The 14,713-nt window shown below is 33.4% G+C and overlaps 1 protein-coding gene across 12 annotated transcripts in view; it reads right to left on the bottom strand.

Annotated features, from left to right (window-relative positions):
* ADAD1 (adenosine deaminase domain containing 1) overlaps positions 1-14,713 on the bottom strand; it is a 98,242-nt gene that overhangs the window by 47,134 nt on the left and 36,395 nt on the right. For 5 of the 12 annotated variants that reach the window (XM_038564733.1, XM_038564738.1, XM_038564735.1 and 2 more), the window contains 2 exons: positions 9,919-10,024; positions 8,984-9,063 (listed from right to left, as the gene is read on the bottom strand). The exons of 1 other annotated variant lie outside the window; for it this stretch is intronic. In XM_038564733.1, the coding sequence (XP_038420661.1) occupies positions 8,984-9,063; positions 9,919-10,024 (186 nt within the window). Of the gene's footprint in view, positions 1-1,101; positions 1,161-8,983; positions 9,064-9,910; positions 10,025-14,713 lie in introns of those variants that run through there. 6 more of the 12 variants (XM_038564741.1, XM_038564739.1, XM_038564740.1 and 3 more) reach the window with 3 other exon arrangements.

Below are 14,713 nucleotides of genomic sequence, written 5' to 3' on the forward strand. Positions count from 1 at the left end.
TTTTCAGCAGAAATTTTGCAGGCCAGAAGAGTGTGGCACAATATAATCAAAGTGCTGAAAGAAAAACAGCAACAACCTGCCAACCAAAAATACTCTTCAAATTGTTCTTCAGAATTGAAGGAGAGACAGAGTTTTCCTGATAAGCACAAGCTAAAGGATAAAAGGGTTCATCACCATTGAACACCCTACAAGAAAGGTTAAATGTATTTAAGCTGAAACAAAAGGACACTAAGTCACAGGAAAATATACGAAAGTATAAATCTCACTGGTATAGGTAAATGTATTGTTAAGGTAGTGAATCAAGCAATTTTAAGAATAATATGAAGATTAAAAGATAATAGTAAAAGTAACTATAATAATTATTTAAGGGATAAATAATATTTAAGTTGTGACATCAAAAACATGAAATGCAGGTTGTGTGAGTAAAAATGTAGAGCTTCAGAATGCATTCAAACTTAAGTTGTATCAATTTAAAATAGGTTGCTATAAATATAAGTTGTTATATGTAAGATGAACTAGAGATATTGGTCTTACAGATTTGAGGGAAGAACATAAGACAATACAGCAGGAAAGACAGACTACGTTTTTAAAAATGCAGAATTATCTTAACTGGCTAAAAAACAATAAAGTAGGAAGTAGTAAGCAAACTGGAAGAATAATTGTTGTAGACTCCCCAAAAAAAAAAAATCCAAATCAAGGATTTTCCTATGGTAAAAAAAATACTGCAGGCAGTGCCAACACTGTATTTTTCAGTTCTCAAATACAGTAAAGTCTGACAGTCTCAGAGTTAAAATATTCAAAGTTTAATTTGAAAATGATATAAAACTGTACTTTATTTTTCAATTAGTGGAATAATTCAAAGAGTGGGTAGAAAAAATTACTGAAATTCTGGAAAAGCGTCCACAGATGTAACTTCATTTTCTCAAGTTATCTGTCCAAACAAGTTACATATTAGAATGCTTCCTCTACAACAATGAATTTCCTCTATATTATAGTCAAAATGAAAAGCAAAACTGAAAAGCATACACATACATGCAGAACAATTAAAACTCTAACTCCCAAGAAATAATTCATTTTAAAGTTTTAAATGATAATACCAACCTTCCAGGATTGGTATATGTTTACCTCGACCATCATGTAACAAACAACAACTATGGTTTCTATGAAAACAGAAAACAATTCAGATGTCAAATACCCATAGAGACAACTGCAGAATTTTTAACAAAAATTACATTATTTCCAAAAACAGATGCTGTTTTGACAGTGTTTGACATGCTCCTTTGGTACTACAAAAACTATTACACTAAACAAAATCAGACATTTTTGACATCTATAATAACATAAGAAGTGACAGAGAAAGTTGTGTTTTAAAACAATTTATAGGATGGTCTCAGGATCAAAAGATTTCTAAAGAGGAAATTCTCATGCTTCCTGTTTACTTAACAATATTCTTTTTCCTTTTTCACATCAAAGAACAATTATCTTTATCTAGGAACCATCAATTTTAGCTCATTCTGAAAGAAAATAAACTTGCATTTGAAAGTAACAGTGACTCTTTGTTAACTGCTATGAAGCTTGACAACATTCATATCCAGTCCCCATCATTATTTTCAAAGTATTTGCACATATTTAATGTATATATTTTACTCAAATTATTTTTCACTGGTTTCATCTAAGGCTTCCTTAAAGTAATGCTCAGTCATGTCACTTTAAGTGCAAAATGAAATATCATTATCTAAAAGTACCAACCAACCTAGAAATTTTTTCTAACATAGATATAACTAAATGTTTGTTCTCCTCCCTATAGGTAGTGCCTTAATACATAATCAACAATTTTTGATCAACAACATCATCACAATTTTTGTTAAAAAGTTTAGAAAGCTGTAACCATCAAGACAGTATGATACTGGCACAAAAACAGACACACAGATCAACTGAACAGAATAAGAGAACCCAGAAACAGACCCTCTACTAATTGGTCTACTGATCTTTGGCAATGTAGAAAAGAATATTCAGTGGAAAAAAGCCCCTTCAACAAATGGTATTGGGAAAACTGGACAGCAACATGCAGAAGACTGAAACTGGTCTACTTTCATACACCATACACAAAAGTAAAACTCAAAAATGGATGAAAGACCCAAATATAAGACAGGAATCCATTAAAATCCTAGAGGAAAACAAAGGCAATGATCTCTTTGACCTCAGCCACAGCAACTTTCTATTAGATTTGTCTCCAGAGGTGAGGGAAACAAAAAATGAGGGACTTCATCAAGATAAAAAGCTTCTGCACAGCAAAGGAAACAATCAACAAACCAAAAGACAACCTAGAGAATCATGAGAAGGTATTTGCAAATGCCCTATCACATAGAAGGCTAGTATCCAAAATCTATAAGAACATTACAAACTCAACACCCAAAAACCCAAAAATCTAGTTATGAAGTGGGCAGAAGACATGAACAGACATTTCTCCAAACACATACAGAAATGGCTAACAGACATGAAAAAATACTCAACATCACTCATCATCAGAGAAATACAAATCAAAACAACGAGATACCACCTCATACCTGTCAGAATGGCTAAATGAAAAACTCAGGAAACAACAGATGTTGGTGAGGATGTGGAGAAAGGAGAACCCTCCTGCACTGCTGGTAGGAATGCAAACTGGTGCTCTGTGGAAAAGAGTATGGAGGCTCCTCAAAAAGTTAAAAAACAGAACTATCCTATGAGCCAACAATTGCACTACTACATATTTATCCAAAGGATACAAAAATAGTGATTAGAAGGGACACATGCATCCCAGTGTTTACAGATAGGTCTATAAACATTGGTCAACGATAGCCAAAATATGGAAAGACCATCAACAGATGAATGGATAAAGAAGTGGTGTATGTATATATGTATACATGTACATATATATACATATACACACAAAGGGAACATTACCCTTTTTGTGTGCCATCAAGAAGAATGAAATCTTTCCATTTGCAATGACATGGGTAGAACTAGAGTGTATTATGCTATGCAAAATAGAGAAAGACAAATACTATATGATTTTACTCATATGTGGAATTTAAGAAACAGAAGTGATCAACATAGGGGAAGGGAAGAGAAAGTAAAGTAAAATAAAAACAGAGAGGGAGGTAAACCATAAGAGACTCTTGACTCTAGGGAACAAACTGAGGGTTGCTTGAGGGGAGGTTGAGTGGTGAGATAGGGTAACCAAACTGAGTGATGAGCATTAAGGAGGGCACTTGATATGAGCACTGAGTGTTACATGCAACTGATGAATAACTAAATCCTATCTGTACAACTAATAATACAGCATATGTTAATGAAATTGAATTTAAATAAAATCTAAAAAAAAGCTTAAAATACTTCTTTCTAACCTTTTTCATACCATGGCACAGACAAGAAAATGGCACTATTAAACATGGGGGTAAATAATAGGCTGCCTAAGGCCAGAGTTGACTGTTCAGGGCTCTAGCTATCTCTGGCACCACACAGATCCCTCAAAGACTGAATGGAATGAACACTAAATCTCAAATCATAAGCCATCTTTTATCCCTAGATTTCAACCACTGTATTAGTTCTAAAAACTGAGTAAGACTGGAGGTGAAGGGAACCTGACAAAATATAGACCAGAATTAAGTATCTAAAAATTCAGACTTTGAAAATAACCTGAACACAATCTCCTATTCTTTCATATCTGCCCTTTCAGTGAAACTGTTTTACTTCCACTTATTTCTATTTACTCATAGTTTATTTCCTCCATTTTGGCTTGAGCCATTTCAGGAATACATTCACATCACCCAAAATTCCCTAAGTAGGGTTAATCTGATTGTAAGTAGGCCAATTATCTGACCTAACATCCCCTATTCCCCAAAGCAAGTCATAAACATCACATTATGTGGCTCCACTATAAATTCACACACATTGGTGGGATCTCCCCCTTCTTTATAAGCAAAAAAAATTCCCCCAAATCCAAACAACCATATTAGTCTCATCATCAAGCTGCTAGAAAGAATAGAATTCAGCCACTGACTCCAAATCCTCATTTCCCATTTATTCCTTAATTGTGACCAATCTTTCTGACACCACCAAACTTTTATTACTTTGCAGGGTGGTGTTTTTCAGTGTGGTAAATGTACTACCCACATCAAAACATCTGTAAAAACTTGTTAAAATGTGGATTTGGGGGCTTTTCCCAGATCTACTCAATCAGAGTACCCTTGAGTGATGCTCTCCTGAGCAATCAGCTTCGGCAACTGCTATTTTAGTCATTTGTAAACTCCTGGTTGCCAATTCTAGTGGTATTTTTCTAATTATTTTCTTGACCTGCAGAGCACCTAAGAATGCCTATTCTGTTCTTTCAAATATCTTTTTGCCAACCTCATTCTTCATCCACCTGTTGCTTATTTTTCGAAATGCAAAATAGAAGAGTTTCCTGGGAATCTAATCCCAATATTATTTTTTCATACTTTCCCCCAAAAAGGAAACATCTTTTCTCACAACTTGAGAACTGCTTCTTTGCAAGGGATTCTTAATTTATCCTTATTCCACAGCTTTCTCAAAAGACCTCTGTACCTATATTTCCAACTGCTGAATATTTCCACTTGATGATCTTATTACCCCCTTAAAAATATGTATCAAAACTTCCAATATTTTCAGCCACATCAGATTCCATTCTTGACTCCTCTACTTATAGTACCTCCAGTTTATAGCTCAAACCCACAGTATCATTTTCATTTTGTCTTCTCCTTTCTTTCATATATTCTATTGTTAGGTCCTATCTCCCCACCACTGCTTGAATTTTTCTTCCCTTTAGTAACTGGTCACAACCTCGATTGAGGTCATCATCACTTATTAGGCTACTGTAATGGCCTCCTGCCTTTCTAGTCTCTTCTACTCTAAGCAACCTAAAAAAAAACCTGCCACTAGAGCACTATAATAGCAAAAAAGCCACAACCAAATGACTATTCATATGTTTATGTGTATATTACATTAAAAATAAAGGATAAATGAAAAACCTAATAATTTTATGTACATATGCATATATATATATATATATATATATATTTTTTTTTTTTTTTTTTTTTTTACACTGTGTATATAAAGCCAGAGAGTAAGTACAAATGCACACACATTCTCAGGAAGGGACAGGGGAAAAAAGATAGATGTTTCTGCATATACTGTGTATTACAGATTTGTTACATATATATTTTTAAAGATTTATCTATTTATTTTGAAAGAGAGAGAGTGCATGCACACCCATGCATGAATGGGGGAAGGGGCAGAGGGACAGGATCTCCAGCAGACTCCTTTTTGAGTGCAGAACCTGACATGTCATGCCATCTCAGGACCCTGAGATTATGACCTGAGCCGAAACCAAGAATTGGACACCCAACCGACTGGAGTCAGCCAGGCACCCCTAGATATGTTATATTTTCATATAATAATTTTTAAATCTCAATTTTTAAGTATCAAGAGCTAAATTAAATAATTATAACTGTGTCTTGAGTTGGAGGCACAACTCACTATAAGGAAGTTATTTTAAGTTACTTTAAAACAGGGCAGCCCCGGGTGGCTCAGTGGTTTACTGCTGCCTTCAGCCCAGGCGTGATCCTGGAGACCCAGGATCGAGTCCCACATCAGGCTCCCTGGATAGAGCCTGCTTCTCCCTCTGCCTATGTCTCTGACTCTTTCTCTCTGTGTCTCTCATTAATAAATAAAATCTTTAAAAAAAAAAAAAAAAGAAACTGGTTTTGGGCAGCCTGGGTAGCTCAGCAGTTTAGCATCGCCTTCAGCCCAGGGCCTGAATCTGGAGCCCCAGGATTGAGACCCACATCGGGCTCCCTGCATGGAGCCTGCCTTTCCCTCTGCCTGTGTCTCTGCCCTCTGTGTCTCTCATGAGTAAATATATAAAATCTTTTTAAAAATTTTTAAAATCTTTTAAAAAAATTTTAAAAAGTAAAATAAAACAAATTGGCTGTATGAATCTGGTATGATACATCCTAAGGACAAAACCAATTTTAAACTGTTTTCAGGAATCAAAAAAGATTGTTTTCAGCAATCCTATTACTGATGGTATATATTATTCTGAGACTACTGTGTAGGAGTTATTGGAAAAAATGAATAAGAAATCATGTAGCTATTCATTACAGTCAGGATTTTGGTATGAGAGAAAGGAGATACAAATGTTAAGACTTACGAGATTAATTAAAAAGCCTGTGGACCTAAATTTGAAATGAGATTAATTAAAAAGCCTGTGGACCTAAATTTGAAATGAAAGCATCAACATGAACAAATAAACATTTTACTTTAATGTACATATTTCCAAGGTCTTTTTCTCTAAAAAGACCTAGGGAGGGAAAACTCAGTATTAATGATACCAGATCCTAGCATCCAGATTACCACTTTCTATGAAAAGGAAATAGAGCTTTTTGGAGAGAAATTACAACCAATTACAAGAACAGGGCAACAAATGCACAAGATGAGGCAAGAACATTTGGTCATAGGAGAAAGAAAGGAAATAACAAAGACTATTGAGATGATGTTCAAAAGACAAAGGCATCAACATGACACAGTTCTCATATAAGACACAAACATAGCTACACCACTTCTATTCACATTGTACTGGAAAATTATAGCCAGTACAAAAAAGGAAAGTCAGAAGATAAAGACTGGGACAGAGGAAATAAAACATGTCATTATTCACATATGACATGACTGTGTATGACTAAAATCCAAAAAGCTCTACAATAAACTATTAGAATTAATTTAGCAGGGTGCCTGGATATAAGGCCAAAATAAAAAAAAATAGTTTTCTGTCTATGTATCAGCAACAGAGAATAGAATATACAAAATGATATTACCTAAAGTATTAGAAACATCAACTAGAAGAAAACACGGAGAGGTTTAGAATAGGTTCCTACTGACAAGAGAACAATATGAATTGTAATGAGGGAAACAAATATGTTTAAATTCATAATGATACTGAAAAAAAATTCTCACAGATTAACTTTAAAAAATGACAGGGAACCAACTATTTTAAAAACATAGAGACAGAAACAAACTACACCTCAGGTATCAAATTATCTATAAACAAACTTTTTTTTTAACAGAAAGATTCCAGTTAATGAGAGAATTTGAGTATCACCTGTAATTCCTAATGAAATATTGGAATTAGACAATGATCAATGACTGCGAGTATCACAAAAAGACAGCCCATACAGGGCACCTGAGTCGCTCAGTGATGGAGCATCTGCCTTTGGCTCAGGTGGTGATCCCAGGGTCTTGGGTTCGAGTCCCACATCAGGCTCCCCAGAGCAAGCCTGCTTCTCCCTCTGCCTCTGCCCCTTTCTCCTGAATAAATAAAATCCTTAAAAAAAATGACAACCCAGACATTGTATCTTGTGATAAAAGTACACAATTCTACCTATGATGTATTCTTGCTAAGAAAATTGAACCTCTATTTGAAAGAGCCTCTAGCTTTAACTATCGGTTTCAGGAAATACAAAACACAAAGGAACACATTAAACGACATCATGGAGATGTAAGCAGCAAAAATGAGATTGCAGAAGACTCCATTAAGAACCCAGGTGTTTTTCAGGAACTAACCAAAAGAAAAAAAAAAAAAAGAGAAAAATCTATAGGTCAATAGATATTTAACACAAATTCCAATAAATATCGATGTTGATTTTGATCTTGATTCCAACAACCTATACAACACCTATATACTGGAGAATTACTATTAATTTTTAAGGTGTACTAACTAGATTGTGGTTGTGTTTGTGTATTAAAGAGTTCTCATATTTCACGGATTTGTATCAAAGTATTTTCAGGTGAGAGAGAGAAACCAAGAAACAGACTCAATTATAGAGAATGAACTGATGGTTACCAGAGAGAAGTGGGTGGGGGAATGGGTGAAATAGGAGGTGGGAACTAAGAAGTGCACTTGTTGTGATGATGTATTACCATGTGATATATGGAAGTATTGAATCACTATACTGTACATTCGAAACTAATATTACACTGTATGTTAACTGGAATTTAATAAAAAAAAAGAAAGAAAGAAAAAAAGAAAGGACAGAAAGAAAGAAAGAAAGAAAGAGAAGAAAAAAGAAAAGAAAAGAAAAAAAAGAAAAAAAAGAAAAGAAAAGAAAAGAAAAAAGAAAAGAAAAGAAAAGAAAAGAAAAGAAAAGAAAAGAAAAGAAAAGAAAAGAAAAGAAAAGAAAAGAAAAGAAAAGAAAAGAAAAGAATGAACATGTCTGGTATTTGTTCTAATATAACCCAGCATGAGAAGATATAAAGGACATAAGATTGTTGTTTTAATAATTACTGAAGCTGGGTGATGAGTACATGGGGATTCATTCATTATTCTATTTTTGTATGTTTAGAAATTTCTATAGTAAGTAAACAAAACAAAACAAAACAAAAAAACGTTGTGGAATGGTGTCTTTTCCTACACAAAATCTTTCAAGGGTTCCCCTCTGACCTACTCAACTGAGAACATCTGCTAGACTCAATCCTCAACTTTCCCATCCAGTGTTCTATGCTATAGCCTCAAACACTAACATTTCCACCTAATCTTTGCTTTATTATTTGCAACTGGAATACATTCTCTCTCCCATTTCAGCCTTCCTAATTTTTACCCATCCCTTAATGTTTATCTCAGATAACAGAACCTGAGAGTTAAAATAGGACTTAAACTTAGATGTAACTAGTTTAGTGGCTTTTGAACAATTTTAAAAGTTGAAGTTTAGAAATCTGAACTTTCTTATATTGATCAAGTTTGCTTTTCTTCAAGCAAAGTATCTTATACAACCATAATACATAAAAGAATTAAGGATTGCTGCTTTTGATGTAGGCCAATTCAGAGTCCTTTCTATCAAGCCTCTAATTCTGAACAAAGAATGACAACCACTAGTATCAATTTCAATCCTAAGATACTTTTAGAATAGACAAAAAAACCTATACTGACCTCATTGGAGATCATAAAGATCCAAGCTAAGAGGAACAAAGTCTGAGAACCAGTAATGTTTAATTCATCTGCAACTGAAACTAAGGAATAGGTTGAAGAGGTTGAAGTAGGGAACAAACTCACAATTTTACTAATTACTAATATAGCCTAATTCAAGTATAACTAAACTTTCTCTTTTGATCTAATCACTGTGAAAAATACAAGTGTAAGCTAAATAATCTTTTGTTAATTATCAGAAATGCCTACTTATCTAAATTATAAATATTAAATCACATTTGGATAGATCATATATAACACTTGAAATGAGCAATCTTATTTAAAACATTTATGATGACCCTTAATCAGAATAGCTAATTTATAAAATTATTCTCTAACATGGTAAACATTTTTCTGCATGCATATATGCAGTTTGCATTCATAAACTTTTTGACATGAGAGATGATGTTTTAGTTGCTATTTTTACTATCACACAAGCATGGTGACTGGCAAATATTAGGCACTCAAATATTTGTTGAATTAATCAACAATAGCAAGAACTATTATTTGTATTCCCCTATTCTAATTTTAATTGCAAAAGAAACAACCTGAGTGAACTATCCAGAAATAATGTTGACTATATTTGCTGTATGGACAGCTTTAAGCAAAAACTTAGAAGAAATTTTCTATTAAGCTACAAAAAGGGTAGTGGCTTTATAATGCCTGTAAAAATAAATACAAAATTGTTGCATAATGACTCAGGTAATTATTTTTCCAAAAAGAAAAAAAAAACCAACATTTCAATGCAAATTATTATTTTCAGCAATATCTGGACACTGCTGTTGCAAGACTGTTCTGAAAGCTGAAAACCACCAAAAATTTTAAAACATATTTACTAGTCAAAGACACCAAAAAATAAAAGATTTTTAATATGACAATGGATTGCCTAAATCACATACTAAATTGTTCTATACAGGGAGATTTCACAATCCAGGAGCCATAGCCATGCTGCTGCAAGTAGGATTTCAACAAAGTTTTAGCTTCTTGATAGGATCCAGACATACACTATAGAAAGAAAAAAAACTGAATTATAGAATATAGGCAGAATTTGGCTTATGAAAAGTTAAGTAGCCCTAATCTTCTTTAGTCTGACATTTTAAAAATTAATGAAAATATTTTTGAATTCCTATTTTTATTTTTGAAACTAACCATTTTCTTTTCTGACATTCCTTAAAGACAATTTGTTTCTAACATTTTAAAAAAATAGTCATACTCATTACAGAAAACCTGAAAAGCAGAGAAAATCTAAGGAAGAAAATAAAAACTGCCTGTAATCCCCAAACTATAGATAACCACCATCACTATTTTGATTTCATTTTTTATGAATGAACATATAGATGAACTTTTTAAAAAGCTTTGAAGTATAATTACATACCATATATGCACTCACAGTATACAGTTTGATGATTGTTAGTATATTTATAAAGGTATGCAATCATACCACAGTCAAGTTGTAAAACAATTCTATCACCTGCAAAAAAGTTCCACGGTGCCCATTTGCCTTCCAATCCGTATTCCTAGATACAACTCAACCATGAATCTACGGTCTTTAGAGTTCTGCTTTTTCTAGAAATTTCATAAACATTGATGAACACAATACAAACTCTTTTGTGTCAAGTTTCTCTGAGTTAGCAGAATGTTTTCAGATTCATTCACATTGTTTCATGTATTTGTAGTTTGTTCTATTTTACTGCTGATTAGTATTCCATCATATGGATTTATCACATTGTTTACGCATTCATTAACTGATGAACAACTGAATGTTTGCAGTTTTTGGCTATTATGAATAATGCTTCTGTAAACTACAGGATTATAGGGACCTCATAAAAGAAGCTGGAAATGTTTTCTATTTTATGGAAGAGTTTTTGTAGAATTTGGGGGGTTTTTCTGCATATAAATTTGATAGAATGCACCAGTAAGGCTATATTTGCACTCTGCTTTTCTTTAGAAAGAGTAAGTTTTTAGATTTTAATTCCAGGTAACATATAGTGTTATATTAGTTTCAAGTGTACAATATAGCAATTCAGCAATTCCATACATCACTTGGTACTCAGAGACAATCCTCATCTATTTGTTTAACCCATACCCCAACCCCTGTGATAACCATCAGTTTGTTCTGTTTTTGAATTTTATGTTTCCTGCAGATGGCACATAGTTGGATCTTGCTTTTATTTAATTTTTTAACCCAATCTGTTTCTTGGTTTGTTTCTATTTTTAGGAAGAGAATCTTAATAATTAAACTACTTTAGTTCAATTTACGTATTTTCTTTAGTCAGGTTTTAGATTTTTCTAGGAATGTGTTCATTTAACAGGTCTATTTTTTGGGCAAAACATTGTTCATATTATTCCTTTATAATTATTTTAGCTCTTGAGATATGTGGTGATGATCCTTCTTTCATTCCAAATTTTGATCACTTGTGTTACCTCCAATTTATCAGTTAAAGGATTATCGATGTTTTTTTTCAATGAATACTTTTATTTCATTGATTTTTTTTTGCTTTCTATTTCACTGAATTCCATACTATTTTCTATTATTCCCTCTCTCCTACATTTAATTTGCTCTTCTAACATCTCAAGGTAGAAGTTCAAATAACTGATTTTACAATTCTCTTCTTCCTAATGTAAGTGACTAAAGCTTTTTTTTTCTAACCATGCCTTTGATTCCACAGATTTTAATATTGTATTTTCATTCAGTTGTAGATCTTTTTAAATTTTTTTATAATTTCTTCTTTGACTCATGGGTTATTCAGAAGTTAAGCTGTTTAATTCTCAAACAGGTAACCTTCCAGATTTCATTTCACTATTGATTTTTTACTTAATTCCATAGTGGTTAAGAACGTATGTCTGATTTTAATCCTCTTAAACTTATAGAGACTTGCTATATTGTTTATACTGGAAAATATTCCATGTGTACCTGAAAATATATTATGCTGTGATGTAGTGCTGCTGACAGGCCAGTTTAGTTGGCACTGTTTTTCTATAATCTTATTTTGTCTAGTTATGTTATCAACTGCTGAGACAAGACTATTAAAACCTCCTACAATAATTGTAGAATGATTTTACCTTTCAATTGTGTCAGTTTTGGCTTATGTATTTTGGGGTTCTGTTGTTACTAACACATGCAATTACTATTTAATTATATATAACTATTATATTTGTTATATGTTCCAATGTATTAGCCTTTTTACCAGTATAAAATGCTGTTCTTTGTCTCATATTTCTCATCTTAATGTGTTTGATGTTAATGTAAACACTTCAGCTCTCTTTATTGCTACTGTTTGCATGGTATGTTTCTTTCAGCCTTTTACTTTCAAATCTGTTTGTGTTTTTGAATTTCATGTTTCCTGCAGATGGCATATAGTTGGATCTTGCTTTATTTTTTTTTAACCCAATCTGATATTCTCTGCCTTTTCTCTGGAGCATTTAGTGTGGGAAATATCAGAAAGGGAGACAGAACGTAAAGACTGCTAGTCTAATAGAATCTAATGTGATTACAGATATAGTGGGTTCATCTCTGCCATTTCACTATTTTTGAAGGCCCATGTCTTTTATTTCTCTACTTCCTTTTTACTGCCTTCTACTAGTCTTTTTAAAATGCATTTTACTACATCATTTTAATTAGTGTGCCAATATTCTGCCTGTAGTTTTCCAGTTATTTTCTTCACGGTTACTTTAGGAATTATAGTATGTTTCCGTATTCTATTTCAGATTCATATGGACTTAATCTGGTAAAATACAGTTAAATTTGTTCTAGTACTGATTTCTCTGTCCTTATTATGCTATTGCTGTTTATATTCCATCTACGTTTCCTACAAAATCAGTAATTCAGTTAAAATTGTTTTAAAGAAATTCCACTTTTAAAAGAAAATCAGAGGAAACACACCCTTTTTATATTTACTTCTATGATTACCATTTTCAGTATTCTTTATTCCTTCCTGTAGATTCCTGCAGATTTATGTATCAGTGGTCTAATTTCTTCCAAACTTTAAGGACCTCCTTTGGAATTCCTTTTTTTTTTTTTTTTTTGCAGGGAGCCCGATGTGGGACTTGATCCTGGGTCTCCAGGATCACACCCTGGGCTGAAGGCAGCGCTAAACCGCTGCGGCACCGGGGCTGCCCCGGAATTCCTTTTAGGGAAGTTTTGCCTACGACAAATTTTATTAATTTTTGTCTGCCTGGGAATTTTTTTATTTTGCTTTTAAGAATTATCTTGCTATAGAATTCTTGGCTGACAGGTTTTTCAGCACTTTAAACATATTTTTCTTTTCTTACATTTTTATTTAAATTCTAGTTAACATATCATGTAATATTGGCTTCAGTAGAATTTAGTAATTCATTACTCATAACACCCAGTGCTCAACACAACAAGTGCTTTCCTTAGTACCTATCACCCATTTAGCCCCCTCCGCCCACCTCCCATCCAGCAACCCTGTTTGTTTTCTGTAGTTAAAAGTCTTTTATGGTTTGTTTCTCTATTTTTCTCTTCCCCTATGTTCTTTTGTTTCTTAAATTCCACGAGTGAAATAATATGGTATTTCTCTTATTTTGCTTAGTATAATATACTCTAGCTCCATCCATGTTGTTGCAAATGGCAAGTTTTCATTCTTTTTGATGGCTGAGTAATATTCCATCATATTAATATATGTAACATATATCCATTATACATACACACACATCTTTTTCATCAGTCAATGAGCATTTGGCTCTTTCCGTAATTTGGTTATTATTGATAATGCTACTATAAACATCTGGGTACACGTGCTCCTTTGAATCAGTACTTTTGATCCATTGGGTAAATACCAGTAGTGCAATTGCTGAATAGTAGGGCAGTTCTATTTTTAACTATTTTAGGAACCTCCGTACTGTTTTCCCTAGTGGCTGCATCAGTTTGCATTCCTACCAACAGTGCAAGAAGGTTCCTCTTTCTCCACATCCTCACCAACATGTTGTTTCCTATGTTGTTACTTTTAGCCATTCTGATAGGTGTGAGGTGGTATCTCACTATGGTTTTGATTTGTGTTACCTTGATGATGAATGATTGAGCATTTTTTTCATGTATCTGCTGGCCATCTGGATGTCTTCTTTGGAAAACTGTCTATTGCTGTCTTCTCCCCATTTTTTGACTGGACTTTTTGGGTTTCTGGGTGCTGAGTTTGATACGTTCTTTATGTATTTCATGTATTTACCCTTTATATTTGTCATTTGCAAATATCTTCTCTGCTGCCTTTTGGTTGACTGTCTCGTATACTTTGCACTCTTTACCTTGATGAAGTCCCAGAAGTACATTTTTGCTTCTGTTTCCCTTGCCTCTGGAGATGTGTTTAGTAGGAAGTTGCTATGACCAATGCAACACAGAGGTTACTGTCTGTATGTTCTCCTCTAGGAATCTGATGGTTTCCTGTCTCACATTTAGATCTCTCATTCATTTTGAATTTATTTTTTTGTATGGTGTAAAAAACTGGTCCAGTTTTCCCAACACTATTTGTTCAAAAGACTTTTTCCTTTGGATAATCTTTCCTGCTTTGTTGAAGATTAGCTGACCTTTTCTGGGTTTTCTATGCTCTTCCATTAGTCAAGTATCTGTTTTTGTGCCAGTACCATACTGTCTTGGTGACTACAGCTTCGTAATACAGCTTCAAGTCTGGAATTGTGATGCCTCCAGCTTCTTCTTTTTCAAGATTGCTTTGGTTATTT

This window comes from Canis lupus, chromosome 19 (genome assembly GCF_011100685.1).
Source record: "Canis lupus familiaris isolate Mischka breed German Shepherd chromosome 19, alternate assembly UU_Cfam_GSD_1.0, whole genome shotgun sequence".
NCBI lineage: Eukaryota > Metazoa > Chordata > Mammalia > Carnivora > Canidae > Canis > Canis lupus.